The sequence below is a fragment of the Meleagris gallopavo genome, chromosome 21 (assembly GCF_000146605.3).
Source record: "Meleagris gallopavo isolate NT-WF06-2002-E0010 breed Aviagen turkey brand Nicholas breeding stock chromosome 21, Turkey_5.1, whole genome shotgun sequence".
NCBI lineage: Eukaryota > Metazoa > Chordata > Aves > Galliformes > Phasianidae > Meleagris > Meleagris gallopavo.
Genome location: NC_015031.2, coordinates 3,015,357 through 3,042,139, shown reverse-complemented (window position 1 = coordinate 3,042,139; position 26,783 = coordinate 3,015,357). Strand labels below are relative to the sequence as shown.

The window sequence follows — 26,783 nt, the reverse complement described above, 5'->3', positions numbered from 1 at the left end:
TTTTTTTATCTTATTTTCAGGTGAATATGGCACTGGCAGGGAGGCCTGTAGATGTGACCCTCGGCAGCTCCAGACCTGAGCAGTGGAATATGGTTTTTCCCCAGAAAGATGAAATCATCACCAGCTTAGTGTCTGCCTTAGACTCCATGGTAAGGGTCCCCACTCCTCTCCATCCCTGTGCCCGTTCCCAGCTGCTGAAGACATTGCTGCAGCCTGAGCAGGGCTGACATTAGAGCCCAAAGTGGGGAAAGCCTCCATACCCCCAACAAAACCACCCCTCACCTCATTGAGCTCCCATTAAAAGGGCTGTGCTGAGGGATGTTGAGTTCATCACATTCTGACAGCCCTGCTTGGATCAGCCCGTGCTCATCTCAGCTCTGCAGTGTTCCCCATTAATATTTATGTCGGTATCAACTGAATGTAGGGGCTGGTTGGGTTTTTTACTTGATGTTTTACCGATGTTACCGTGCACTTTTACACAACAGGAGAACAATGGCTTTTATCTGGCAGAACAAAGAAAATAACTTTCATATCTTTTGACGTAGAATTCCCAGTGGAAACCTTGCATAAGTCAGGCGTGCTTACATAAACAAGATAACTGTTGGGATTAATTCTCATGGACCAGAGCTAATCTGATTTTTAACTGTGAATGTGATCGAGAAGAGAAGGTGCATGTGTAGCAACAAATATCTAATGGAAAGCAATGTGCTCAACAGCCCTCCCTTTTCAAGCCAAGTGCTCGATGTATTCATCTTGAAAGCATCTTCATCTCCACCAGGAAGGCATTTTTCCCCAGATAGCAATTTCCTTTCTTTTGACCACTGTCACCCCACTAAAGAGCAGGTTCCCTGGAGCTGACACAGCCTGATGGCTTTGATGTGTGTCTGTGCCATCATCTACAGCAAACCGTGCTGTCGTAGTTGGGCTTCTTAATGAATGCCCGTTGTTCTGCTGCCTCTGAACCTCCCTTCTCACAGTTGGTTTAATATTTCTTTTCCGCACGTTGAGTTTCTTGATCAAAATATTCCAAATTATTGCCGGGTTCTTGAAAGGAGGCTTCTTAAAAATACATGTTTTGGTGATGTAATGAAATACTCCCTTCTTGAGGAAGCTCAGCAGGAGGGAAAATGACCAAACAGAGTTTGCTTTAAGCCCAACCAAATGAAAATCGTGTGCAGGGGAGCTGGAAGAAGGCGGTGGCTGCAATGGGGTTTGGTCCGTGGGCAGCAGCTTTCCTGCTCCATCCTCAGCTCACCTGGTGTGCTTTGGGTCACCTGCGCTCAATTTTTGTCATCACTGAAGGATGAAAGTGGGAAAATCCCCATTTACATTGTGAGCTTTGGATGGTGCCATGGCAGAGCTGTGGCCATGGGAATGGGACCCAGGCTGCAGGCACTGTGTAACAATTACAATGAAAAACAATAATGAAAATGTGTATACATGTGTTATGTATAGCAGGAAGGACATATTACATAAAATGGATTAATGGAGGAAGTCTTTTCCATCTCTTTAATGTTTTGCATAACTGTACAAGAAGAATCACTCGACTAATCCAGACTTTGACCATATTAGTGTTCTGTAGCTGAAATAAGATTCTTGTGCTCCTTATTTTATTAGGGCTGGTGGAAAACCACAAATTGTTGTTTCTTTGTTCTATGCAGGAATGTTTTCTTTTAAAGAAATAGTATAAAATTGTTATTTCGGGGAGGGAAGGAATAGAAGTCACATGTTTACCAATAAAACAAGCTTCTTTTTGCATATCTGAGCCTTTTTGGCATTGTAAAGTTGTCAAAGTATTTGTGGTGTAGGGAGTGCTGTAAAACCCATGAAATTCTGATCTAAAACATTGCTTATGATGGGGAGATGGCCACGGGTGGCTGATGCAAGGCAGTGCTTGAGCTCTAACCCACTCACATCTCTGCAGTGCTCCGCGCTGTCCAAGCTGAACGCCGAGGTGGCCTGCATTGCTGTGCATGATGAGAACACCTTTGTGCTGGGCACTGAGAAGGGCAGAGTCTTCCTCAGTGCCAGGAAGGAGCTGCAGGCTGATTTCCAGAAGTTCTGCCGTGAGTATCTTGGGTGATTTGAGCTTGTCTGCCTGTATGACGCGCTCGGGTTCGTTCGTTGTGTGGTTGAGGGTGGGCAGGTTATAGGTGGCATGGCTCTGCGTGTGGTGTTTGTTGGGCTTGGCAGAATGAAATCACAGATTCATGGAATCACAGACTCTTAGAACTGCAGAATCATAGAGTGCCTTGAATTGGTCAGGACTTTAAAGATCATTCAGTTCCAAACGCCCTGAATGGATTTCCTCCGGCATGGAACTTGGTGCTCCATTAGTTCATGACCCCAAAGTTGCATGACGAGGCTGGGGCTGGGGGTGGTGGGGCAGATGGAAGCCTTTTCCATGGAGGGCATCGTGTGTCCCGACCCCTTTGCATCCTTTGGTCGGTGAGGTTTGTGGCATGGCCATCTGTGAGCAGGAGGAAGTCTGAGGGAATTAACAGAATTAAGTTCTCCTAGGGGATCAGCCTGGAGCCAAGGCTTTTATTGGCTTTTGGAATGACGGGAGCAGATTTGGAGAGCTGGAAGCACTGGTTGGATTTTTGAGGCCAATGGGAATCTTCATTCCGTGGGATATCCCATTCCATGTGTATCTCAAGCAACAGCCACAATGTTCTAGGTGCCACCAATTAACACACCCCAACCTGCACACTTGCATTTTGGGATGGCTTCATCCCTCCACACAGCTGGAGCTTTCTCGTGGCTCCCTGCAGGAGTAGGGGTGGGGTTCTGGTGCTGCTGGTGAGCCCCAGGGTGGGGGGAGGTGGCCCTGAGCCAATCTGCAGGAGGGCCACCACACCTGGTGGGACAGTGGTGAGGACAGCAACCCACATATGTGTGCACGCATGGCCTGGTGTTGATGAAAACCATATTTGTGCTTAATCCGTTGGAGAAATTGTTCAAGAGCGGTTCATTGTAGTGAAAACATGAGTGCTGTAAAGCTGCCAGGGTCACTGTCTGCTTGGCTGATTCGTTGCACATGTGCTGGGTGAAGCACAAGGCTCGCCTGCAGCGCTCAGCTTTGCAGCACCGCATCCCTGAGCATCTCAGCCCTACTGACCCCACTCCTCCATCGCGCTGCAGATGGGAGGCTGGCATTTCTTCCACTCTATTTGGGGCTAGGAAAGCTGTCTGCAGTTATTCTCCAGCTCGATGTGTTTTGTTTTGTAGGCAGGTTGTTTTTTTTTGAACGGTGGCATTTTGGGAAAGGTTCTTCCCACTGTGAAAAGAAGGCAGGAGAGGAATATAGTTGTCAACAACAGCAGGACAGTGAGCGTAATGGAGCTGAGCCTTACAGATTTTGGCACAGGCTGCCCAGAGTGGTGGTGGAGTCACCGTCCCTGGAGGTGTTTAAGAGCCGCAGAGATGCAGTGCTGAGGGATGTGGTCAGTGGTATGGTGGGGATGGGTTGGTGGTTGGGCTGGATGATCATAGAGGTCTTTTCCAACCTTTATGATTCTATGAGATGCCAGCTGTGAGGCCCTGCAGCTCCCATTAGCTGATGACTGCATGGATGTCTCACTTTTAGTAATACATTCACATAGATTCTGGTCAGTTGCCATCGGCATCGAATTGAAGCTCCCCTTGCCTTTGGTTTAATTTACACCTTTGTGGAAGTGGAGTTCTAACATCTGGTACAAAGCATGAGATTCTGACTGTGGGGTTTGTAACAAAGCGGCTGATAGTCGAGACAGGGTGAAACGTGATAACTCTGTCTTGAATTATAAATGGCCGAGGCTCAGCTCCACTACATAAAGCTCTTACAACTGGCATGCATCGTAAAGCATCCCTGGAAATGCCTCTGATTTATAGGCTAGCTGCCCCCTTAGAAAGGATCTGAAATAATCTAAACCAGACATCACTGGGAGATGTAAGAAGACTCTTATCTGCCGAGCTGCTCCTCCGGGCACACAGACCTCACTTGGATCTCTCCTTTATCTGGAGCTCTGGCTCAGCCTTTCCTGACGCACGGTGGGACTCGACAGTTATAAAGATGGATGTTATTGGAGGCGAGTTTGCACTCAGATGGGAGGGAGAGTCTTAGAAGGGTGTGAGTTTGAGTGAATTTCACCACTTTTGTAGGATACTCGGGGTCTCCTTCCTGCTGTTGTCTTTACCACCAAACCTTCCAGCACCTTAAAAACAATTATTAAAGGCTCTGGAGTAGAAGGCATGGTCACTACTCAAGTCAACAAGTGCGAGGACAATAAGGGACAGCATGGGGGTGGCACAGGAATGCTGAATATCCCCATGTTCTCCACTCACCTGGGGACATCTCAGGGAGCAGGTCTGCAGGGGGACAGGCAGCGTGGTGCCACTAAATCCTTCATCCTGCCCTAACCATGAGACCATCAGCAATCTCTCAGAAGCCGTCCAGCAGTGGCAGAGCAAGGACTTTTTTAGTTCTTATGATTTACTCTAAGTCTGTCCTTCTGGATATCAGTATAAACCGTGCCAGCTCACCTGCCCTTAGTGCTGGGCTGCCTCTGCTGTCCCCCTGTGCCAGGAAGGATGGCTGAGCCCTCTGTGAGCAGCAGCCAGGTTGGATGGCTGGTGAGAGCCTGTCGAGGATGATGAAGGAATTAGTCCTTTGCCACTGAAAATCCCTGGTGAATCGGTTTAGCTGGAATGGCAATAATGCACTTGTAGTGTTTAATTTTCTGTGCATTTAGAGACGCGAGGAAGTCGTTGCTGAAGATATGCTTTATTTGAGGTTTAATGGGGGAAATTAGCAGGAAATAGCTGGTATTACCAAGTTATGTGACGCTGAAGGGTAAAAAAGCCTCTGAGAAAGGCGGATTTTCTCTTTCGGAGAGATTGAAGGCTAAGCAGATTGAAACCAGAGAAAAGAAGCGCGCTGGCCAATTAATCACAATGGTGTCAGTGCAGCTGAGTGTGTAAAACAGGAGTGAGGGGGGTACGTGTGAGCTGAGCATGCCCACGGCTCGCTGGGGTGCACCATGGCAGTGCTGCCTGTCCCCATGCATCTTAAAGGACTTTGCTGACACCGGAGTCTGGCAGCTGTGGGTCTCGGTCTTGCATGGACAGGCTGTATGATGAGCTGTTGATGTTGGCCGGCCTGTTTCATGGTTTCGTACAATCAAAGTTGCTGGCAACGTTGTCCACTGAACCTTCTCCCACTGCAGCATCTCCTGTTTTGTTCCAGGAGTCCAGCAGCGGAGGGAGCAGGACGCAGAGGCACAGAAGAAGGCAAAGGAGTGCGGGCGAAGCATGCTCAGGGTCTCCCCGGACCAGGGATCAGACGTGTACCTCCTCAGGAAGATGGTAGAGGAAGTGTTTGATGTGCTTTATAGTAAGAACCTTCACAATTCCATCTGGGGATTTGGACGGCCCTGGGGCTCGCTGCACTGCCAGCACCAGCCCACCTTGTGGCTTTGGGACCACTGGCACCCAGAACAGCAGGCCCTGCTCCTGCGTGGGGTCAGCGCTGTGCTGGGAGCAGGTCCAGTCACTGCCTTGTCCCTTTGCAGTGAAAGGGGCTGTACCCCAAATGGGTAGCACTGTGTGCCTGGGGGGAGCACCCTGCAGCTCCCTGGCCAGCTGAAGCCTCTGCTGTGGGCTAAGTGGGGTCCTCAAATGCACCCTCATCCCGAGTGCTGCCCATACAGCACTTCACAGGTGTCCCAGGCTCTGCACCTCGCTCTCCCCTTTCCATGGCAGCTCTGCTTAAAAGCAGAAAGATGATTTTCTCAGCTCTGAGAGACAAGCTGGTGCCATTCCAACACATGCATCATCCCCAGCAATAAAGCTCCTGCAATTAAAATGTAGATGACCATATGGCTGCTGCTACGTTGCCTGGTGGGTTGCAGGGCTCCCTCTGGGCCCAAGCTGTGGATGCTGGAGCTGTGGCAGCGCTCCTTCTGCACTCAGAACATCCCCTCCGGGTCCACACTGGGGAGCACTTGTAGGACTCCTGGTTGTGGTGTAGCTCCACGTTTCAGTGCCCACTCCCACCTGCACACAGCATTGCTGCTGTTTGTTTGAAGCACGCAGCGCAGGCTTTGGAGGTGGAGGGGAGGCAGCATTGCTTCCCCTGGGGCAGAGGAGTTGGGATCGGAAGTGGAGGTTTTCTGAAACCACTTAAAGGGCTTGGATGTGATATTCCCATTAAAGGGGGTAATCAAATCCTCTTGCTGCCTTTGAGAGCTCATCCCAAGTCACGAGGAGAAGGGAATACAGAAAGCCAAGCGGATGAGCTGGGGCTGCTCGGGTTAGAACTGCAGGCTGTGTTTTCCTGCTGCAGGCTGTAAAGCCAACGGGGAATACAAGAATTATTCTTTTATATAATTAGGTATTTAGATTATGTAAGTTTTATCGGGGCTCATTTGCATGGGGCTGGATGAACTAGATGGCCTGTGTGTTAGGATAAGGCTGGAGATGCTGTTTGTGGTGTGGAGGACGTGTGTGGGTTTAATGCAGTGCCTGACTTGCAGGATGCATCTCCCAGCAGAAGAGCTCCTGCGGTGCTGCACTGCATCCCCAGGCTGGTCCCAGAGTAAAGCCTCTCCTGGTTGATCAGGGAGAAGCAGTAGGTGCCCCAGGGGGATTTTGTTTCCAATACCGACAGGGCTGTTGGAAATTAGGAGTTATCTCTTTTCCTTCGTTTTTTTTTTTAATTTTCTTATCCTTTCAGTTGCTTCCCATCAACAGGGATTGGAAACAAAAATCTTAGAGAATGCTCAGTCAAAAAGATGGCATATTCCCTCCAGAGCCGGGTAATCTCCGCACCAACAGGATGACTGATTACCGCCAGCTTCTATTAAACAGGCATTAATGATGATTATTGTCTCTCTTTAGCTAAACCGTGAGCCTCAGCGTGGCAGCACAAGGCTTGGTGAAGGTCACTTTGACAGGAACACGCTCCCCATAAAAATGTGTTCAGGGAGTTGTTGAGTGCTGGGTTGATAAGGGGCCGCTTGGGCATCGTCCTCCTCCCATAGCAAAGATGGTGGGAGGTGAAAAGCTGCTAACGCCGGCGCATCGAGGCAGCAGTGCCATCTGAGCCTGCAGAAAGTCTTCTTGCAGTGTTGTGGTTCAAAGGTTTGGTTTGAAACTTCTGTTATTGGCTTAATTAAAATATTATCCAGCCCAGCTATAAGGAACCTTGATGGCTTGTGCGAGTCACACATCATTAGTTATCATGCGTTGCTTCAAAGAACATGTTGAAGAAATCACTTTTAATAAGGACTTGCTGACAGTGCCATAGGATTTCCAGGGTTTCTGTCAGATCTTTTGTGTGCCTTTCTTTTTTTTTTGTTAGAGAGAGAGAGAGAAAAAAAAACAGAAGATTTTAAGGAGAATCACTATTTAAATGTCCCATAGTGTCCTCTACTCCTGACCACAGTGCTGGGGCATGGATGGAGATCCCATGGGACAGGAGCTGAGGAGTGAAACCATGCCATGCAGCCAGATATTTTGCATCTGGGCACTGCTTTGCCAGACAGGTCACATTCATGCACGGCTGTTTCTTTTGCTTTGTGCTTCAAGCACCGGGCTTAGTGGCTGCAGCCAGTTGGGTTGGCGTCCAAAGGAATTGCTCAGGACAGAGCAGCTCAAGGGAATTGGCAAATTCCCCCAAAATGCTTTGGCAGAGCCTGGTTTTCTATCTTCTCTGAGATTCATGCTACCTTGGCCATCCCAGATGTGGGCACAGGGCCTCTTTAGTCCTTTTAGCTGATCTCTGCATCTCAGCGATGCTCTGTGGTCATCCTGTGCTGCCAGGGAAGGGGAAGCCGTGTGCTCCTGGCTGTATGGGGATGTTTGGTTATCAAAGGTATAGAGGTGCCTCGTGCCAGCCCTGAACTTCGTGGGACTATGGGGCTGCTGAAGGGAAATGGGTGGGCAGAAGTGTCTGTGTTCACTCTGCCTCCAAATCATGGAACAGAGGGAACTTTGGGGGATTTTCTTCTCTTTCCTTGTAAGCGAAGGCTGCTTCACAGCAGTGGGGATCATAGTGCTTTTCTTTTCCCAAGAGGTAAAGAAAAAGTACTGACAGTAAGATATGCAGAATATTTCAGTAAACATAAGATGAAAACCCACGCGAGCTGAGGATGACACATCTCCTTTGTCAGCACACACCCCTTGCTGGCACGGCTCTGGGGTCCCTGGGAGGTGGGCTCACACCAAGCGACCCTAATTGAGGATTTCACAATGCCACCTCCACAAGGAGACCTCAGTGCTTAGAAAGAGCTTGAAGATCCTTCAAGGCTAAGCAACAGACTGCTTGCTTCTCACAGTGTCTCCATCAGGCTCTGCACGGCGGTGCCTGCAGTCCTGCTTTGGGTTTGCTCCTCAAGCACTGCCTGGGGGGCCGGGGGTCCCCGCTCTGTGTAACTGTGCCCTTTCCCCAGGTGAAGCAGTTGGGAAGAGCAGCGTGGTCCCTTTGCCCTACGAACGCTTCCTGAAGGAGCCGGGACTGCTGGCGGTGGCCGGCTTGCCCGAGGGGATCAGCTTCAAAAAACCCATGGAGTACGACGTGAAGTCCCTGATGGCCATTTTAGAGCACAGCCACAGCATCCGCTTCAGGCTAAAAAGGTAACTGCAGGGATCCTGGAGGGGCTGGAGGAGGCTGAACCCTTGGCCCGTTGGCTCTGATCACACTGCTGTGCGTGGAGCTGCTGTTACGAGCATGTGGCAGTGCACAAGGTTAACTGCAGTGTTTGTGCCGCTCTGCCAGCATCTCGGCTGCAGTACACTCAGTGCTTTCTCGTCTCCAAAGAGATTTTCAGTGTAAATGTCGCAAGCTCCTTTCTAGGCTGAAATGTGTTTCTGTGCCAGAGGATGAGGGAGATGGGGGACAGCAGGGTGAGGTCCCCCGGTTGCCATGGCCGTGTTTTCACAAGTGACTTGTTGGTTTTAGATGCTCTGAGCTCGCCTGACTTGAGGCACCTTGGATCATTCAGAGAAATGCTGAGCACTAACAAATACCTCCTTTGAAGGCTCAGCACTTCTGGAAAATCAGGCTGAGATGGCTAAAAGTAGGACACGCAGAATTTGAGCCGTTCAGTGAAGCCGTGGCTGCCTGTCTCATGTGAAGCATGTGCACTTCCTAGGTACGAAACGCATCCTTGGGCTGATTGAGGTCCCTGGTGAGAGTGCCGTGAGGCCGCAGTGCTGAGAAAGGCACAGCTCAGACACTTGGTTACAGTCTCACAAATTGTTTTATTCCTAAGCACACCAGGCTATGGGACTGGATGGCTTTGCCAAAGCCATAAGCATTATGCACTGCCATAAGCTAACCTGTTCTGCTTAAAGGAGAAGATGGTGCAGGTTCCCAAAGAAGCTATAGAGGGTTGGGTATCTGCTGTCATTTCTGAAACCCTGAGCAAAAAGGATTTAAGTGCAGCGGGTCCCATCCTCTTGGGCACGGCCCATTTGTAGGCTCTCCTTTCCCCTTCCATATCTTTGTTCATACGGCTTATTTTTCCTGCTCACATCCAGCCTGAACATTGGCAGAGGATGCGATCGACTTCCATAGGCACCCAACTCACTGCCTGGAGCCACTGTCCCCATCGATTTGAGCTCTGTGCACCCTTGCCTTGAGCAGCTTTCCCCTTCCAAGGCACAAGGTTTTGGTGGCAGCTCCCAGCACACGCAGGCCGTGGTGCTCGACTCTCAGGTCTCCAGCAGTGCCACAGACCCAGCAGAACCTGTTTTCTCCTCTTTTTCTCCTTTTCTTCCCTTCAGGCCGGCGGATGAGCCCAGCAGAGAGCCGAACCCTAGCGTAGAGTTGACTTGTACCTCCCTCGTGCCCAAGGGCAGCCGAGACCCCGGTGCCAACAGCCACATGGCCAAACCCTCTGGCCAGGACGCTCCCCCCGCCGTAGCCGTGACCAATTTTTTATATGGTGTCTCGCTGCCTACGCAGATCGCCATGGACCTAAAGCAGGAGGTGTCCTCCGGTCTGCACGGGGCGACCGTGGCCAGTGAGGTGCTGCTGCCCAGGCCCTCGGGAGAGCTGAAGGTGCCTTCCTCACAGGAGTACAGCGACTGCTGTGGTAATAGCCTCGAGTTTGCTCACAGACGAGGGCCTGGTGCAAAGCCCCATGGAGCTGAGAGGGAAACATTCGGGGCCGGGCGTATGGGGCCAGCGGGCTGGGGCTGGAAGCTGGACACTATATTGGCCCTGGGGCTGTGCAGCCCTCACAGAGATGAGGAGGCCCTGCAGTGCTGCCCCAGCATTGCATTGGGTGCCTCTGTGCTATGGATGTGCTTTGCTTTTGGGGGTTGGGTGGATGAAGGGGGTGAGGGATGTGTCACAGATGCCTAGCCCCGGGCTGGTATCACCAGCAGACACCCAGGAGCTTGCTGAGGTGCCCTAAGCCCCTCTGGGGCTCTTAACATCGCTTTCTCATCTTCCCTTGTGTCCAGGACAGAAATCAGCTGTCTCTGGGGGTCCTCTCATCCAGAACGTGCACTCATCCAAGCGCATCCTCTTCTCCATTGTCCATGACAAGACAGGTCGGTGTCCCACCGTGGAGGTTTTTTTTTTACAGTAAGTGTAATGAAGTACTGGCACAGGTTGCCCAGAGTTGGTAGTGGATGCCCCATCCCTCGAGACACTCGAGGTCTGGCTGGATGGGGCTCTAAGCACCTGATCTAGCTGACCCTGTTCATTGCAGGGGAGTTGGGTCAGATGACCTTTAATGGTCCCTTTCAACTCAAGGCATTCTGTGATCCTGCACCTCTCTGGGAAAGGTTTCCCCACCTGGAGGCACCAGTTAGGCCACCACACAGATGACACTGGGGAGTCCCAGTCCTGATGGGGAAGCAGGGCACGGCTCGGGTGAGGTCGTTTTCCCGAGCTGAAAGTTTTATGCGGTTTCGAAACAAGTGGAACCCTCTCACCCCAATCTGACTGTGCCAGTGGTGCCCAGAGGGGATTGGTGGGAGGAGGAGACTGCCACATCCCCACCTAACCCCACCCCAGGGATGTGCAGCCTAGAAATGCTGACATGTTTGCACCAAAACCCTCACCTTTCTGCTTTAGGAGTGGGAAAGTTGGGAAAGAGAATGTATGGGAAAAGCTCCTTGGTGAAACTACCATTGCTTTCAGAGGTTTGCTTCAGGTGGAGCTAGCTCTGTCCAGGAGGGTCTTTCATTTCAGGGCTGAAATGTTTTATGGGGTCATTCCTCAGGAATCTGCTGTGCACGTGCACAGCTGCAGCAGAGCGTGCTCCAGGCTGAGGATGGGGAAGCCCAGACCTTATCTGCCAACCTGGCAGAATCTGCTTTGGAAGGGGGAAATAATTATTTTTAAAGCAACAAAGTCTCGTTCCTCGTTCTCAACGCTTTGCACGAGAAAAGTGCATCTGCTGTGTATGAACCATATGGAAGTTCCTTATTTCTTATATTTTGTTTTGATAGATAAGTGGGACAGTTTTATAAAAGAAACTGAAGATATCAACACCCTTAGGGAGTGCGTGCAAATTCTGTTTAACAGCAGATATGGTGAGTAGGAGTTAATATCCCATTATGCATCTGCAGTGCTTGTGGTTTGCATATCATTATATAGCAATCATTTTTGTTCCCTAACACAGCAGCAGGAGCCATATGCTAGAGCTCCCTTCTTAACACATTTAGCCCAGCAGCTCCCTGTCTGGGTGTCTGTTGAAGGTTATGTCAATATTTCCATTTGGAGCCTCCCCTGTTGAGGAATTTATAACTCAGCCATAAATTGGCCTGGTGTGGAGCATGGCATGGCCAGGTCAGTGCCCACCAGCACTGCAGGCAAAGGGGAGCAATGGTGTGCAGCCATATTAAATTAATGTGGCAGAAAAAAAGGAAAATCGTTGCTGTTCCAAGTGCTTTTTTTTCCTGCTTGTGCTGCTTATGATGCTGACCATGGCAAGGTGCTTTGGGGTTACATCTCCATAGGGTTAGGATGTGGCTCTGGATGGGCTGTGGGCTGTTACCTGGGATATAAGTTGGGAGTTATACAGGAGTTATGTGTGGGCTATGAAGTGATAACTGAGATATGAGCTGCGTGGCTGAGACCTGCTGGGGAAGAAGCAGTAGATAAGACAACACACGCTCTGCTTTTCAGACCACCTTGAGTTCACCTTCATTTTTATCATCCCTCAAAGGAAGAGTGTGTGTTTGAGTGAAAACCTTTCACCTTGCAGCTGAAGCCCTGGGGTTAGACCACATGGTCCCTGTCCCATACCGGAAGATCGCGTGCGACCCCGAGGCAGTGGAAATCATTGGCATCCCTGACAAAATACCCTTCAAAAGACCTTGCACCTACGGCGTCCCCAAACTCAAGCGGATACTGGAGGAGAGGCACAACATCCATTTTGTCATCAAAAGGTGAGTGGCCATCCTCTGCAGGAGCTGCCACTGGCAGGAAGGGACTGCACTGGATGAAGTGTCTTGGGGTTAGCTTGGTATGTTTAACGTGAACGGGGCAGTTACAACACATTTGGCTCATGGTTTGGCTCTCTCAGCACATCTTTGGCTGGTCGGGTGCCCTGGGAGCTCCACGAGGACACAGCCATCACCACAACTGGGAATTTAAGCTCTGTTTGTTGCTTCTATGCTCAGAGGGTTTGTTTTACACCCAAAACTCATTTTATCCTTATTTGTGGAAAAGAGTTTAAACAGCTGTTGTGTAGGAGATAAGCAGGGGGTTTTAGTCCCCAGCTTCCATCTCTCTTTCCCTTTTTGTAAGGCCATCCATAGCCCCTGTCATCCTGCTGTGAGGCATTGCTGCTGAAATCCCACTCAGCGTTTCAATTGGCATTGGGACCCTTCCATCAGAGCACAACTATCAGATGTCATTTGGTGTCTGGGAGGAGAAACACCTGTAGTTACTGCACACCCCTGGGTACTTGGAGGTGATCATTTGTGGACATCTGAAATCCCCTGTTGTAGACACCATGAGGATGTTTCACATGCAGGCAGGGTGCTGTGTCCTGGGCACTGCTTTTCTGCTGGGGTGAAAGCTTCTGCTTTGGTCCCGTCGTCTTTTGGGACCAGCCTCGAACAACCTCATTTAATAAGTTAATTTAATGAAGAGAATGACTTATATGGAGATTTAAAAGTGCTTTGGTTAAAAAGCATATGCTGTAAGATTGCTTGGTTGCACAACAGGCTAAGAGCTTTTTTTTTTTTTTTTTTTTTGAGGGAATGAATAAGTTGACTATTTTGATTCAGTTTAATCCTATTCATAAATAAAACCTAAAACTCAGTCATTAGAAGCATCTCTTTCTAATCCTTTTCTTCTCCTTCCCTCCTAGGATGTTTGATGAGAGAATTTTCACAGGTACGTTCTTCATGTCTTTTGATTTATTGCCTGTGAATTGAAAGATTATCCAGAGAAGCAGGGTTGAAATGCAAACAGCCAAGTGTAGCACTCATTTTTACACTCAGTGAGAAGAAACCTGGTCTGTGCCAAACCCAGGCTGGCTTTGCTTGGGCTCAGAATAGGCACTGTGCACCCCTCAAATTGTGCTCTGAAGGTTGAAGGGAGGAATATGTTGGGTGTGAGGCTGGGTTGGCTCTCTGCACACAGCTGCAGGAGGCACGTGGGGTGTTCCTTTGCTTTTGTGGGTAAGAATTGTCAGCACTGGGTTCCTCCCTGGTAAATGATTCTCTTAATTTAAACTGGGAAGTGCTAGCATTGCCCAGTGGCTGGCTGTTTTTTAAAAGAAAAACAGCAAAAATCTATTTGATCAGTGACAAAACACTGGGAGAGGTTCTCCTGCTTTCTTTTCCCCTTGCTTAGTCCTGCTTGTTGGAGGTCGAGAAGCCACAGTCAGTGCTTCCCAATGAATAAAGCAAGACAGGAGTTGGGGAGGCTGCCACATCCCAGTGCCCTGATTTGAGGAGGGACTGCAGGAGCAGCACCAGGCACTCCCAGATTTATCACCCAGCCCTGCTCCTGGGCTTGGCTCACAAGTAAAGACGTGTTTGGGGTTTTCCTTTCTTCCCAGCTGCCAGCCAGCTTCCCAGACAACATCTCTGACATCTCCACAGGCCAAGTTAACAACCTGAGGGTGCTCCCAGGCATTGCCCCAGCATAGCGTGGAGGAGGTCCCACCTCCATGGTTCTGGAGTCCCATTTGTGATCTTCTTGCTCTAGAAAATGATTTTGAAGCTGTCGCCCACCCCTAAGGTTTGGAGCTCTGAACTGCACCTTGGATGCTTGGATTTTCCTTGCAAATCCATCACAGTTTGCCTCGGGGGAGGCGTTTTCAGACACAGGGGATGATGGAGCAGCTCTTGCCTGCCCACGCCTGCGAGCTGCAGCAGGAAGGCTCTGTGCTGGGAGCTCAGGGTCACTTGGCATGGAGCTGCAAATGGAAACGTGGAGACGAGGAAGCAAATCCGTGCGGGTGACGGCCCCTCCTTCCCCTCCTGCTCCCTGCAGGGCTACCAGGAGCAAAATACATTAAACCTGTCTTACTGTGATTCGTGTCAGCACATCTGACTGTGCAAAAAAAAAAAAGCATCTGCTGAGTCAGGAGGTGCCAGTTTTGCAAAGGCACTTTTTCAGTGCGGAGCCGTATTTTAACTCGCCGACTATAAAGCATCCCAAAGCTTCCCCTTACAGTTTTGCTCACCCTTTAATTAAAATACCCACCACTGCTAGGAAACCTATTTTTGCTACTCCCCTGGGTAGCAGCTGAAGGCAAGCTTCGCTGCTGCAAGAATAAGATTCAGTCCATAGAAAGTGCAAATTAAAAGGACCATCGGTAGATAAACAGCATCTTTGAGGCTCTCTATTGCTGCTGGTCCTGTTGCCAGAGCCTTGCCCTTCCATCCAGGCTGGGGCCTAAAGCCAGAAATCTTTCTTTTCCCATGGGGCAGGATGTGTTTTGGGAGGGTGGGGATGTTGCAGTGACACTTTGATTCCAGCCAGAGGCCCTTTACAGCTATTTAAGAGAGCACCTACATGGTTTTTGAAGCCTGGACGCATAATTCCATTCCCTCCTTCCCTCAGCACCAATTCTTCAGCTCTTCCTTCGCGTTCCCTGCCTGGTTCTCATTTCCTACCTTGTCATCAGATCACCCTTTTCATCTCCAGGGTCATTGCTGAGCCTTCATTTCAGCTCCTTTCATATTGCTGAGGAACAGGGAAGGGGAAGAGGGGGGTGTTTGGTGGTGACTGGATCCTTTTGTCCCCTCTTGTGTCCCTGCAGCAAATCTTTTCTCCCTTTGCGAGCCCAATTAAATCAGCACCCTCTTCTTTGCAAGCAGGCAGCTCTTAAAAACCCATTCCTCTCCTTGACCTTAGCTCTGGGGCTAGAGAGGAAGAACATGGAGGTGGAGATGCAGCATTGTTGCACTTTAGCTCTCTGGTTGCTTATTCTGGTTTTGCTTTTAATTCCAAACCCACTCTGCACGTTTGGCACCAGGAAGTAAATTTACCAAAGATCCAACCAAGCTGGAGCCCTCCAGTCCCCCCGGGGAGATTTCCCCCGAGCCGCACCGCGGGGCCGTGCTGGACCTGGCGGGGACGTCACAGGCTGCCAGCAGGTAAGTGGCACTCAGGTATCAGAAGAACAAAGCTTGGAATTGTTGATTTGGGGTGAAATTGGTGCTGTGTTACCCACAGGAGTGATGTGAGCCGTCTCCTGCCCCGCACAGCTTTGGGATTGGAAGCATTTAGCAAGGAGAGCAGAGTGGTTTGAGGTGGAAGGGACTCTTAAAGGCCATCTGGTCTGACCCCCTGCAATGGGCAGGGATGCCCACAGCTCCATCAGTGCTCACAGCCCCATCCAGCCTGACCTTGGGTGTCTGCAGGGGTGGAGCATCTCCCACCTCTCTGCACAGCCTGTGCAGTGCTTTACCACCCTCATCAAACACACCATCCTTGGGGGTGAGCAGGGGAAACTGGTGCTGCAGATCTCCCCCAAGCACATTGCAGGGCTGAAGTCTGGCCTGAGACTTCTTCATTTTTCTGTTCATTTGTTAACATTTGCAATTAGGACACTTCTTAATTTTTGCCCCAGGAGATCTCACCGTGCAGTTAAATCGGTGTGACTGAAAGCAAGCAGGCAGAGAGACAGAGGGGTGCTGAGCAAAGCAAGAGGTGGAAAATGAGTGGCACATTTCTGCAGTAGCATCCTTGTCCCACCCTTGCCGATGCTGCTCCTGCTCCATCTCAGCAGCTGAGGCCAGGCAGGGGTTGCATGGGGCAGACAAACCACTGCAGAAGACATTATGGGAGAAGAGTAGGTGTTGTAGGGGCAGTTTCTATGCAGCCAGGTTTGGGTAGTGCTTCCCACCGTGATGCTGGGCTGGGCTGACCTGCTGGGCTGGGCTGACCTACTGGCCTAAACTTGGCACAAGCAGCAGATCACCCTGAGGTCCCTTCAGAATCTGTCAGATCTATGGCTGTGTGTCCCTGTTTGTGTTGTGTGGGTGCAAGCTGAGTGAGGCCACATACCCTGCTTTTCTCATTCTCTTGCTTGCAAAGGGAATTGTGCCTTGCTGTGGTGGTGGTGGTGCAAAACTTGCTTTGCCCTCCTGCAGGTAGAAATTAACCCTCCCAGTGCCTCGATGACGCACGCCTGCAGGAAAACCATATGTGTACTTGACAAATAATCAAATCCTGCTTTGTTCTTCCTGCCAATGAGGAAAGCTCTGTTCCCAGTAGGAGCACAGCGTTTCCATACCTGTGGTCCACCCAGGTCAGAGTCCGGGTCAGCACAGACGTGAAGCTGCATCAGAAGGGCTGTCCTTCCCTCAGAGCACCAGCACTGTGGCTCTCCGTGCCGTTCCTTCTGTACTTTACTGCCAAAGCAGTTGTTCTTGTTTAAGAAAGACGGAGAGAATATCCATCCCGAGAATGAAAAGTAATCTAATTTGGATGCTGAACACCTTACATAAATTTCTAAGCATGTGAAGTTAACTGTAGACACAAGTTTGGGATAGTGCCCAGTATCCAGGGGAGAAAAGCTTTGGGCAGAATAAATATTTACCAAATCAATTGACTTTTTGCTTTCTCTCTATTTGCTTTTCGTCCGTGAGTAACCACATTGTAATGAGGCTTTATGCACTGCTCTGTGCTGCAGTGTGATGGAGTCTGCAAGGTCTGAGGCTGTTAAAGCCCCTGGGATGGGTCCAATGCACGTGCGTGGGTTTAAAGCTTTCCCTTTGATTGCTCCATTAGCACCTCTCATCTGCCTTTCCCTTCCAGGTCAGAGAAATGTGGCGTTCCTGAAAGCTGTGAACCAGGTGAGGAATCATTCATTTTCTCTTAGTGCTGGGGGGCATTTTGTGCCATCCCAGGAAATAAGAGGTGCTCAGTGACCTCTGGCTCATGGCTGATGCAGTTGTCCACCAATATGTGCAGACACAATGTCTCTGGCTCACGTTGGAGATTATCTTTGCTTGTCTTTCTCCTATAGGTACCTCAGGAGAGCTGGGTGGGATCAGACAGATCAAAATCGAGCCGGATGAGCTGGACATCATTCAGATCACTGTTCCAGGTGGGCACCGAGCTCCCTGCTGCTTCTTTCTCCAGGTTTTGTTTGGAGAAGCAGCCGTGCCTAGAGCAGTTAGCAGACCTGGGTATCACACCAAATGGTAGGGCTGTCCTTAGGGTTTAATGAGTGGATAGGTAGCACTTTGCATTGTCAGTGTGCTTTACAACCATCAATTAATCATCTCAGCAGAATTAGGGCAGCAACATGACTCTCCGGGAGCCTGAGTGCAAGTGATGCTGGGGGCAGCAGTGATGCCCTGTCCAACTTGTCCAACTGTATCCGCACGTGTCTCGTGGCACCCAAATCGCTGCAATCTCAATTGCACCCAAATGCACCAATCCCATTAATACAGGGGCATTCTGGGAGTCTCTCCAGGATTATCATGGAATGGATTTAACATATGGTTACCATAAAGGAAGGAAAGGAGCAAAGTATGGCGGTAGATCAAACATTTTAATTTTCAACTTGGCAGCTCGTGGAAGAGAAGAAAGTTAATGCATGGCAAGCTGGCAGCGTGTGGGAGGAGGAGGTGTTATCACTTCTCCAGCACTGGGTAGATCACACTTGAAGTTCAGAGTCCACTTTTTATTACCTTATTTGAAGATATAGTTCAATCAAAGGGAGTACAGCTTAGGGCAATGAAGATGATTTATAGGAAAGTGCTCAGGTGCAAGAAGAAATTGATGAAATTTGGATTATTTATCCTGCGAGAAGATGATTAAAAAGTGACCCGATTGAAGTATTTAAACTAGCTAAAGGTTTATTTAAAACTAAATTAGGATAGCTCTTCGAGGGCGTTGGGCAGTCTGGTATTTGGGGATGCAGGCTTAAATTGAGAGGGCATACATATATACATAAGGGAAACTTCAGGAGGTGTCATTTCATGGAGGAAGGCAGCATTAGTGGAATGCTCTTCTCAAGGTGGAGGAGTTAAGTCAAGCAGCATTAACTTTTTAAGCCAGAACTGGGTGTCCAAATGGAGTTAAGCCAATTAAATAATTTAGGGCTGTTTTTGCTTTTCACCTTCTGTAGAGGTTAAGATGAAACTTTTTCCCTTCGGTCTGAGAGAGATGGGGTGCATTTCTGGGAGGCCGTGGCACATGGGGCTCCCACCCAGGCTGAGGATGCTCTTTGTTCAGCCCTTGCTGTTGGGCCAACTGCCTCTGAAACCTCTTTTGAGGGTCTCCTTGAGACAAAAGCTGCCCATGCTGTGTTGTCCACAGATCGATCGCCCAGTTCAGATGAGCTGCATGACCCGGGGACCACGCACATGGCCTCGGAGGAGTCGAGCTACATCCTAGATGCAGTAGCAGGTAATGGAAATTACGTATCCAGGAGACTGGTCATCCAAAGGGTGATGAGCCGAGGATGGAGTCAGGCCCTTCTCACAGAGTCCAGATTGGAGCTCATTAGGTGCTGCCATGGCATGAACCGAGCTCCTGGGGGAAAGCATGGCACTGCCAGACCCAACCTGTGCCTTTGGTGACCCAAAGGGTTCCTACTGATACGTGGTCTGATTTTGCTGCTGCTGGCCACTGCTAACCCTTCTTTTTCCTTGGCAGGGACAGAGAAGGGGCCTGGTGAGGAGCAACGGCATGAAGAGAAACAGATGGAGGGATCAGGTGAGGTTCTGGTGAACCAAGGCTTTGGGAGGTTTGATGGACACAGTTGTGTTTGGTGGGCTGCCTGCATTATCTGTGAAGAACTCAGCCTCCATGCAGAGATGTACCTCTGTATTTTGGGGACTGAGCACTGCTGGCTGGTGTGGGGACTCTGACTGGTGCCAGTCCACTCATGAGTAGAGATCTCTCTCCTTCCATCTTGCATTGGTAGCATCTTTTGCCCAGATTCACTTCTATTTTTTGCCTCCTTGGGGAGATCGGTGCTATGCTGGAGGCAGCTGATTTCTCAGAGCATCCCTTTTTTGTTTTTTTTTAATTTTTTTGCAGATGGTATAGGGGACGTTTTGAGTCATTTGAGGAAACAAGTAGAAATTTTGTTCAACACGAGATACGGTAAGTTGGTCATTAAGACGTTCGTAATGCCAAGTGTTGGCTTCGGCCGTGAGGAGATCCTCATTGCTAAGAAATGCCACCTACTCTTTCCAAACCAGTTGCTGAGTAAAGGTGCAATCTAATTTGTTCATTTACTGTCTGCCAGGCTTGTGAGCACGTTTGAAGTCTCCCTGGGCCTCGTTATTGCAGCTCTTCCCCTTGGCTTTCTCAGTGCCTTTGTGCTGGCACAGCCTAGGAATTGCTGTGGTGACCTTCAGCCTTCCTCCCTCTGAAGTGGGGGCTGATGGGTCCACCCAGCACTGGTTTGAAATACATCCAGGAGGATTTCCCATCTGACTGGGCTGTGTGGTGGCCAGTAGGGCTGGTGGGATGCAGGGACATGGCGTGCTTTGCCCTGGGGTCATGTATCCCATGCCTCCACCTTCTCCTTCCTTACAAAGAAAGGCAGAAAGGTCTGTTGGATAATAAACAAAAATCAGGTTATTACCTGCTTTCGGTGCCTAAGGATGTGTCCTAGCTTAATTAAGTTTAGCAGGGTATTGGGAGGTGCAGAGAAAACATATCTTTTACCTCCCGCTACTTTTTATTCAGGTTACTTAACTTGGGAAAAATTCAGCAAGGTCACATGTGCATTTGGTGAACGGCAAAAAGTTTTTGCTACTGCTGGGGACAGGAGGGAAAACAGGAGAGAAAACTGAGCTCTGTGCGTCCAGCTCCAAAGTACAGAGCTGTGAGAGCCATCCTGGGCTGTGTGTAAAGGGAGAGAAGGAGAAGGACCACGATGCTCTTGGGGAGGGGCAGGGGAGAGCTGCAGATCAAGCTGCCAGCAGAGCAGTGGGCTTTGCACAGTGATGGACTGGGAGCCACGTCCCCCATCTCCATGTCTGCCCGAGGGATGGCAATGAGGCCTGGGAATGGAGTCCCCAGTGCAAACGCTTGTTTGCCACCTGGTTTTATCACATCACTGGGCATCTCTACTGGGCACAGGGTAACCAGAAACTCTCTGAAGACCTCTTCAACTTGTGCTGATGTACCATATCTCTGCTGCATTGATCCAATGTCAAACAAATGAGATCTGTTTCTCGTGCAGCGAAAGCCATAGGAATATCAGAGCCGGTCAAAGTTCCCTACTCCAAGTTCCTGATGTACCCTGAGGACCTGTTTGTGGTAGGTTTGCCAGAGGGCATCCTGCTGCGGCGTCCCAACTGCTTTGGGATTGCAAAGCTGAAGAAGATCCTCCAAGCAAGCAACAACATCCAGTTTGTCATTAAAAGGTGAGCAGGAGGAGTGGCCATCCCATGGGAAGATGCTGCAGGTTGGAACTCTTGCTGCTAGGGATGCAGCAGCCATGCAGTGTCCTGGGCAGTATCCATCACTTGGTCGCCTACAGTGAATTTGCTTAATTAGGAGCAGCCAAAACCTTGAAACTTCAGGAGGCCAGATGTGGGGCAAGGAGAAGGCTTTCCTATGTGCAGTGGCTCATCCAAGGCCCATGCATATCTGTGCATGCCACAGGCACCAGGACGGATGCTGTCCTTGTGATGAGGAACAGGGGCTGTCCTGGAAGGTGGGGGAAAGAATCCAGCAGAGATGGACGAAAAATATCTTTAGGTATTTCTAAAGGTTTTTTATCCAAACAACGATGACTTTCTGTACATTGAAAGCAGTTAGGCAGGCTTTTCCTGTCCCCAAGAAATGTTGGGACCGCATCTCATGCAAGTTTGGAGGCGCTGATTTAAGCTACTCAGCTGTCACAAGCTTAATCTTATCCCATGGAGTGTTACATTGGCTCACTAAAGAGGCTGTCAGCATGAAAATTATTTCTGAAGTTCCCCTGCTGTATTGCAGGAGCTTTGAAATTGCATTAGCCAGATATGTTTAGTGGGTTTGCTGCTGTAGGAGCGTTATCCTCAGTGATAGATGGGGCAGTAAAACGTTGATGGCTTTGCTGGATGGGGATCTGATCACGCTGTGTCTGCTTCTTGCTGTTATTCAGACCGGAGCTGCTGGCGGAGGGCATTAAGGAGATGGCTTTGGACAGCCCGGGAGCTAAAGGTAGGGCTTGAGACCTGTTAGTGATGGGGTAGGAGGGGAGGGAGAGCACGTCCCTGCAGCACGTCCTGTGCCACCTTGCTTTTGCCCCGTGCAAAGGCAGCCATGGTGGTGCCGTGGCCCTTTGGTACTGCTGATGCTAATGGCTCTCTGTCCCCTGCCCAGCTGCCAGCGACTGTGGTGATGCACTGCTGGATGATGCCGTGAAGAGACAGGGCTTCCAAGGTGGGCTCTGAAGGGAACAGCTGTGGAAATGGAGGAGCTGTGAGATTTCAGGGCTTGGAGAGTGGGAGAGGAGGAGATGGGGAGAGAGTCGAAGGGAAGATGGAGGGCGGGTGCACAGCCATGGCTCCACACAAGAGGCTCTGAATGGAGCCCTAATTAAACAGCTTTGCTTATCTCACCATCTGGCCTTGTGAGACACATAACGAAGTCTTCTAAGATTTGGACTTTGGCTATTTTTTGATTTCTTCTGTAATATATAAACACCGCTCCCATCCGCAGTGCATCTCTCCAGTGGGGAGGGTCTGTTGGGGCAGCTCTGTGCTGGGAAAGGGGCAGCAATGGGGATCCCGTGGTGTGGGATGGGTGAGCTCTGCCCCACTCCTCAACCAGGGATGGAGGCCTTGAAAGGGTTTTGGCCCGTCAGGCTTTCGAGTGCGTTTTATTTTAACGCTGGTGATTATCACCACTGAATCTTTGATTTCATGCAGCTTTTATTCTTAGCAAACAGGCGGGGGGAAAAAAGAAAAACATATTTCTGTTTAGATTATTTTTAAGGACTTTGAATGACCTACTCCAGAGATTAGCTAATTGCAAGATAAGGACTTTCCTATAATTAGAAAATCGTATTACTTAAAAGTCACAGAGTGCCTTTTAATTTAACAGCAGAAGTCCATAATTGTTTCTTTATTTTACAGAAAATTATGATGCCAGGCTTTCCAGAATAGACATTGCTAACACACTGCGGGAGCAAGTCCAGGACCTGTTCAATAAGAAATACGGTGAGAAATCGGGGTGGGAGCTGCTTTCATTCCCCTCTGGCTCATCCCTGATTTTTTGCCTTTACCCCTCCCTCTCTCCCAACACCTCCTTCCCAGGTGCTTTCATTCAGCTTCCCCTCCCCATCCGGAGCTGCTGTTGTTGTGCTGGGTGCACCAGGGTTGGATATTAGGAGTAATTGCTTCTCAGAAAATGGTGAGGCATTGGCATAAACTGCCCAGACTTCCCTGGCGGTGTTCAGGAGCCGTGGAGATGTGGCACTGAGGGATGTGGTCAGTGGAGGGTTGGCAGTTGGACTACATGATCTTACTGGTCTTTTGCAACCTTAATGATTCTATGGTGGATAGGAGGTAGGGAATGTTGGGAAGAGAGTAAAGGGATCCACAGCAATGCTGTGGTACTGCTCTTCCCATCTGCCAGGGGGATGTAAGGGACAACTGCTGTTATCAAGCAAGACAGAGAAATGTCATTATCTCATTTTCTAGATGGGGTTGAGGCTTGTCCAGGTTCCTAGGTGATCACTCAACAAACCAGTACAATTATTGCAAGGAAATCATAGAATCATAGTATGCTTTGGGTTGGAAGGGGCCATAAAGATCATCTAGTTCCAACTCCATGCCACAGGTTGGTTGTCACCCACCAGATCAGGGTGTCCAGGGCTCCATCCAACCTGGCTTTGAATGCCTCCAGGAAGTGAGGCACCCACAACTTTTCTGAGCAGCAGTGCCAATGCTTTACCACCCTTAGAATAAAGAATTTTCTTCCTAACAACTGACCTAAATTTCCTCTCTTTTAACTTAAAGCCATTCCCCTTCAATCCTGTAGATGTGAGAGACGGAGCGTGGATGTGATAACCACCCTAATGTCCCCAGGCAAACAGCTGTGGGTTCCCCATCCTTCCCAGCAGCTCTGCCTCAGGACCCATTACCCCCGTGGTTAAAGCTGAATTGCTGTTCCTTGACCCAGCTCACTTGGCTCTACAGTGGGGTTTTGGAGGACTGGGATGGAGCCAGAACCACTGTCAAAATTACATCGCTGCCATCCCACATGCTTACCTCTTGCTTCTCTTCCAGGTGAAGCCTTGGGGATTAAATACCCCGTACAAGTGCCATACAAGAGGATCAAGAGCAATCCGGGCTCGGTGATCATTGAAGGACTGCCCCCTGGCATCCCCTTCCGCAAGCCATGCACCTTTGGCTCACAGAACCTGGAGAGGATATTGGCTGTAGCTGATAAAATCAAGTTCACGGTGACGAGGTACGGCCCCGAGGGCTGCCTGCCACCCCACAGGGGAAAGGGGAAGGGGCTGACATGGGGTTGCCATGCCTCTACCTAAATGCACCGCTTTGGTAAATACCACACAGATCTCCAGCCCCAGAGACAGCAATTCAGTTGGCAGCCAATGGTTTGGAGTGGGCTATAAAGCGTGGCATCCTTTGGCTCTCTCCTCCCATCCGCTGCCCAAGGAGGAGGTGAGGAGGTGCTCAGGGTGGTGCTGGCAGGGCTGCAGCCCCCAGAACAGCTCAGTGGGATGAAACAGTGCTGGGTGCATCTGCGGAGACATCCGTGCTGCTTCTCTTGGAGACCTGAGGTGGGAGAAGCTTGAGGAGCTTGGGGGAAAAACAATCCTACACATCCATTACTTGCTGAGTGTTTTCCCAGGTGCATACTCAAGTTGTTGGCTGTGAAATCTTCATTTTGCCTTCTTTGCTTTACAGGCCTTTCCAAGGACTCATCCCTAAGCCCGGTAAGAGACGGTGCCTTTTTGCCTACGCAGTGCTTTGCCTTGCTGTTTGTTACTGGTCAGAGAGTTGCAAAATGTGAATGGCACACTAATTTTATCAGCTGGAGGAAGGTTGCTTATGATCTTGCTTGCCTGTGTTCCCTTTTTTGTTGTGTTTTTTTTTTTGTGTATGTTTATGTTTTGTTTGATGCATTTGATAACGTTCCCCTGACCGAAATAGCTGGGCTCAGCTTCACCCACGTGCACAGCTGCTATTTCCTTGAAATGACAGCATTTTTAAAGAGCTGATCTAGGGCAGGAATCTGCTTTCTGCACTTAACAAAACGCATGGTCTTAAAAATAAATATGTGTAGCAATCAGATGGCAAGTTCAGCAGTTAGGGAGTGCTGCGTGCTCACCTGTGGGCTTGCACCTCTCCTGTGTCCCACCGTGGCTGCTCCATTGCTCCCTGAAAAAGAGAGCTGCTGCTGGAAATGCGTCCAGCAATCCGCCTTTGTTTCCAGTGTCTGTAATTACAGCCAAAGGAAGAACACAGATGGGTGCAAAAAGCGTTGTCGTCTTTTATTGATGGCTTTCCATTTTCTTGGCCAGCCTCCATGGAGATGGCACAATTTAGGCAAGAGAAATCTGACAGAGGGGAAAACATTTATACGGCCTCATTGGAACTGCAGGAAGGTGTTAGACTCCAGAGATGGCTCTGACAACAGCAGTCTGTCTGACATGCAGTGCATGGTCCCCATTCCCTGCCCAGCCATCTCCATGGGGAGGTGCCCCACGACCCCATGGGTTTTGGGTTAGGATTCCCATCTTTTGGTGCACAGCACGGAGGTCACACCTCGCATCAGCCAGATCTTAAATGGGACAGAATTTGGCTTTCTGTGGAATCACGTGGATGGGAATGAGCTGAGGACGCACCACTGCTCCATCCTCATCTTGTCTTCCTGCTCTCCTGCTATAATCTGGATAATTACGTTAAGAGACACTGATCTGACACAAATCACACCATTAACAAAGGAGCATATCAGAAGGCAAATATTTCAGCCTGCCAGCTGGCTTGGAAACGCAGTATGATAGATAGAGATGTAGAAAAATTGGATTTTATTTTCAATGCCCAATATTTTTCTTCCTCCTTTCCTAGCTGAATGTGTGCTCCATGGGTTTGCCCACGCTAGCACAAAATCCAAGATGTTTTATCTGTGTGTTGTCTTACCTGAGGGGGCTCAGGAGGAGTTCACAATGTCTCTGCCCCCTAAAAGCCCCACTGACAGCAATTAACCTCTCTCCTGTTTCTCCATCACCGTATGCCGCAGTGGAGGGTGGTAACGCAGTTGTATATCTCCATGCATTAAAATTGATTGCTTTTCATCTGCCTTAACAAAATGAATAGCCACAGATTAGACGAAATTCAAATGTAAGAGAGGCTGTCATGTTCCTTTCACCTCCATCTCTTGTAGTGGTGCCCTGCCACGTAGCACTGAGACCAGCAGAAGTGCCTGCTTGGCATTACAGCAAAATCAATGGCAATCTGTTTTATTTCACAGAGGAGCATTAAAATGAAAGCAATGGTTACTCTCAAACAGAATGGCATTGCAAAGGCTTTGAAAAGCTGGAAAGCCCAGGAGATGGCTTTATGAATTATAAGGGAGGTTGTGTTTTTGAGTCTTGCCAAAAGTTAGGTGAGAAATACATGTTTTAAGGGAGAAAGGAAACTTTAGAGAAACTTTTTTTTCCCTTGAATCACTTGGGTGAGATGGGGTTTGCCTTCAAGCTGCGTTGTGATATTTTGTTTGCTATATGGTGCAACTCCTGCATGGAAATACCCACAGGGCTGCAGGGTTTCTTGTTGTCTGTGGGGATCCCATTCTCTGAGTGCAGCAGATGAATGGATGTAAGTCTGGTGCTCTTTCCCTGCACGTTATCTCTGTTTCTCTGCGAGGTGCTCTCTCTGCATATGAGCTGCAGGGATCACACTGGCTGCTGTGTGTGTGCAAAGAGCTCTGTGCTCAGCAGATGAGGTGTTCATGGGAACGGGCCATTTTTTGGGTGCTTCCCGTTGTCCCAAGGAGGTGAGCACTGCCCTGCAGCACAGCTTTCCAGCAGCTTTGGGAGGTTCAGCTGTCGGAGGTGCTGCTGACCCAGGTGCCTGCTCTCCTTGTAGTGAGCATCACTGTGAGGATGGGGGCTGCAGTGCAAAGCAGCCAAAACCCAGCTGGGCTCCCCCTGGGGTTGTGTCCCATGGGCACCATGGGTTGTTCTCTATTCCAGTTTCCTTTCCTCCCCACCACTGGTATCCAATTCACAAACACTTTTTGAAAGCAGAGCAATCTTTCAGCATTAGAACAGAAGTGGAAGTGATGGGGTGAAGCTCCAGTGCTATAAACACTGCACTTATCCTTTCTTTTCTTCTTTCCCGAGGCACAGAGATACAAAACAGGCTTCATTTCAGCCTTTGGA

General features: G+C 49.6%; 1 protein-coding gene across 3 annotated transcripts; it reads left to right on the top strand.

The window, feature by feature from the left end:
* On the top strand, positions 1 to 26,783 carry GTF2IRD1 (GTF2I repeat domain containing 1). 3 transcript variants are annotated; one of them, XM_031556416.1, is made up of 21 exons: positions 1 to 149; positions 1,925 to 2,066; positions 5,228 to 5,374; positions 8,433 to 8,616; positions 9,769 to 10,079; positions 10,453 to 10,542; positions 11,449 to 11,532; positions 12,207 to 12,390; positions 13,320 to 13,345; positions 15,441 to 15,561; positions 17,228 to 17,265; positions 17,439 to 17,519; positions 18,740 to 18,829; positions 19,079 to 19,138; positions 19,466 to 19,531; positions 20,622 to 20,805; positions 21,528 to 21,586; positions 21,749 to 21,808; positions 22,504 to 22,587; positions 23,659 to 23,842; positions 24,304 to 26,783. In XM_031556416.1, the coding sequence occupies exons 1-21, from the start codon at positions 27 to 29 to the stop codon at positions 24,407 to 24,409; spliced, it is 2,424 nt and encodes an 807-aa protein (XP_031412276.1). In that variant the 5' UTR covers positions 1 to 26; the 3' UTR covers positions 24,410 to 26,783. The 3 variants fall into 3 exon arrangements, with proteins under 3 accessions (XP_031412276.1, XP_031412278.1, XP_031412277.1); XM_031556418.1 differs by lacking the exon at positions 5,228 to 5,374; XM_031556417.1 differs by lacking the exon at positions 21,749 to 21,808.

Excerpts from the sequence above, each read along its gene's own strand:
- GTF2IRD1 (XM_031556416.1), top strand. The coding sequence starts at position 27 with ATGGCACTGGCAGGGAGGCCTGTAGATGTGACCCTCGGCAGCTCCAGA. Across the intron at positions 5,375-8,432 it reads AGTGTTTGATGTGCTTTATA|GTGAAGCAGTTGGGAAGAGC; the intron begins GTAAGAACCTTC and ends CCCTTTCCCCAG. Across the intron at positions 21,587-21,748 it reads GGACAGCCCGGGAGCTAAAG|CTGCCAGCGACTGTGGTGAT; the intron begins GTAGGGCTTGAG and ends TCCCCTGCCCAG.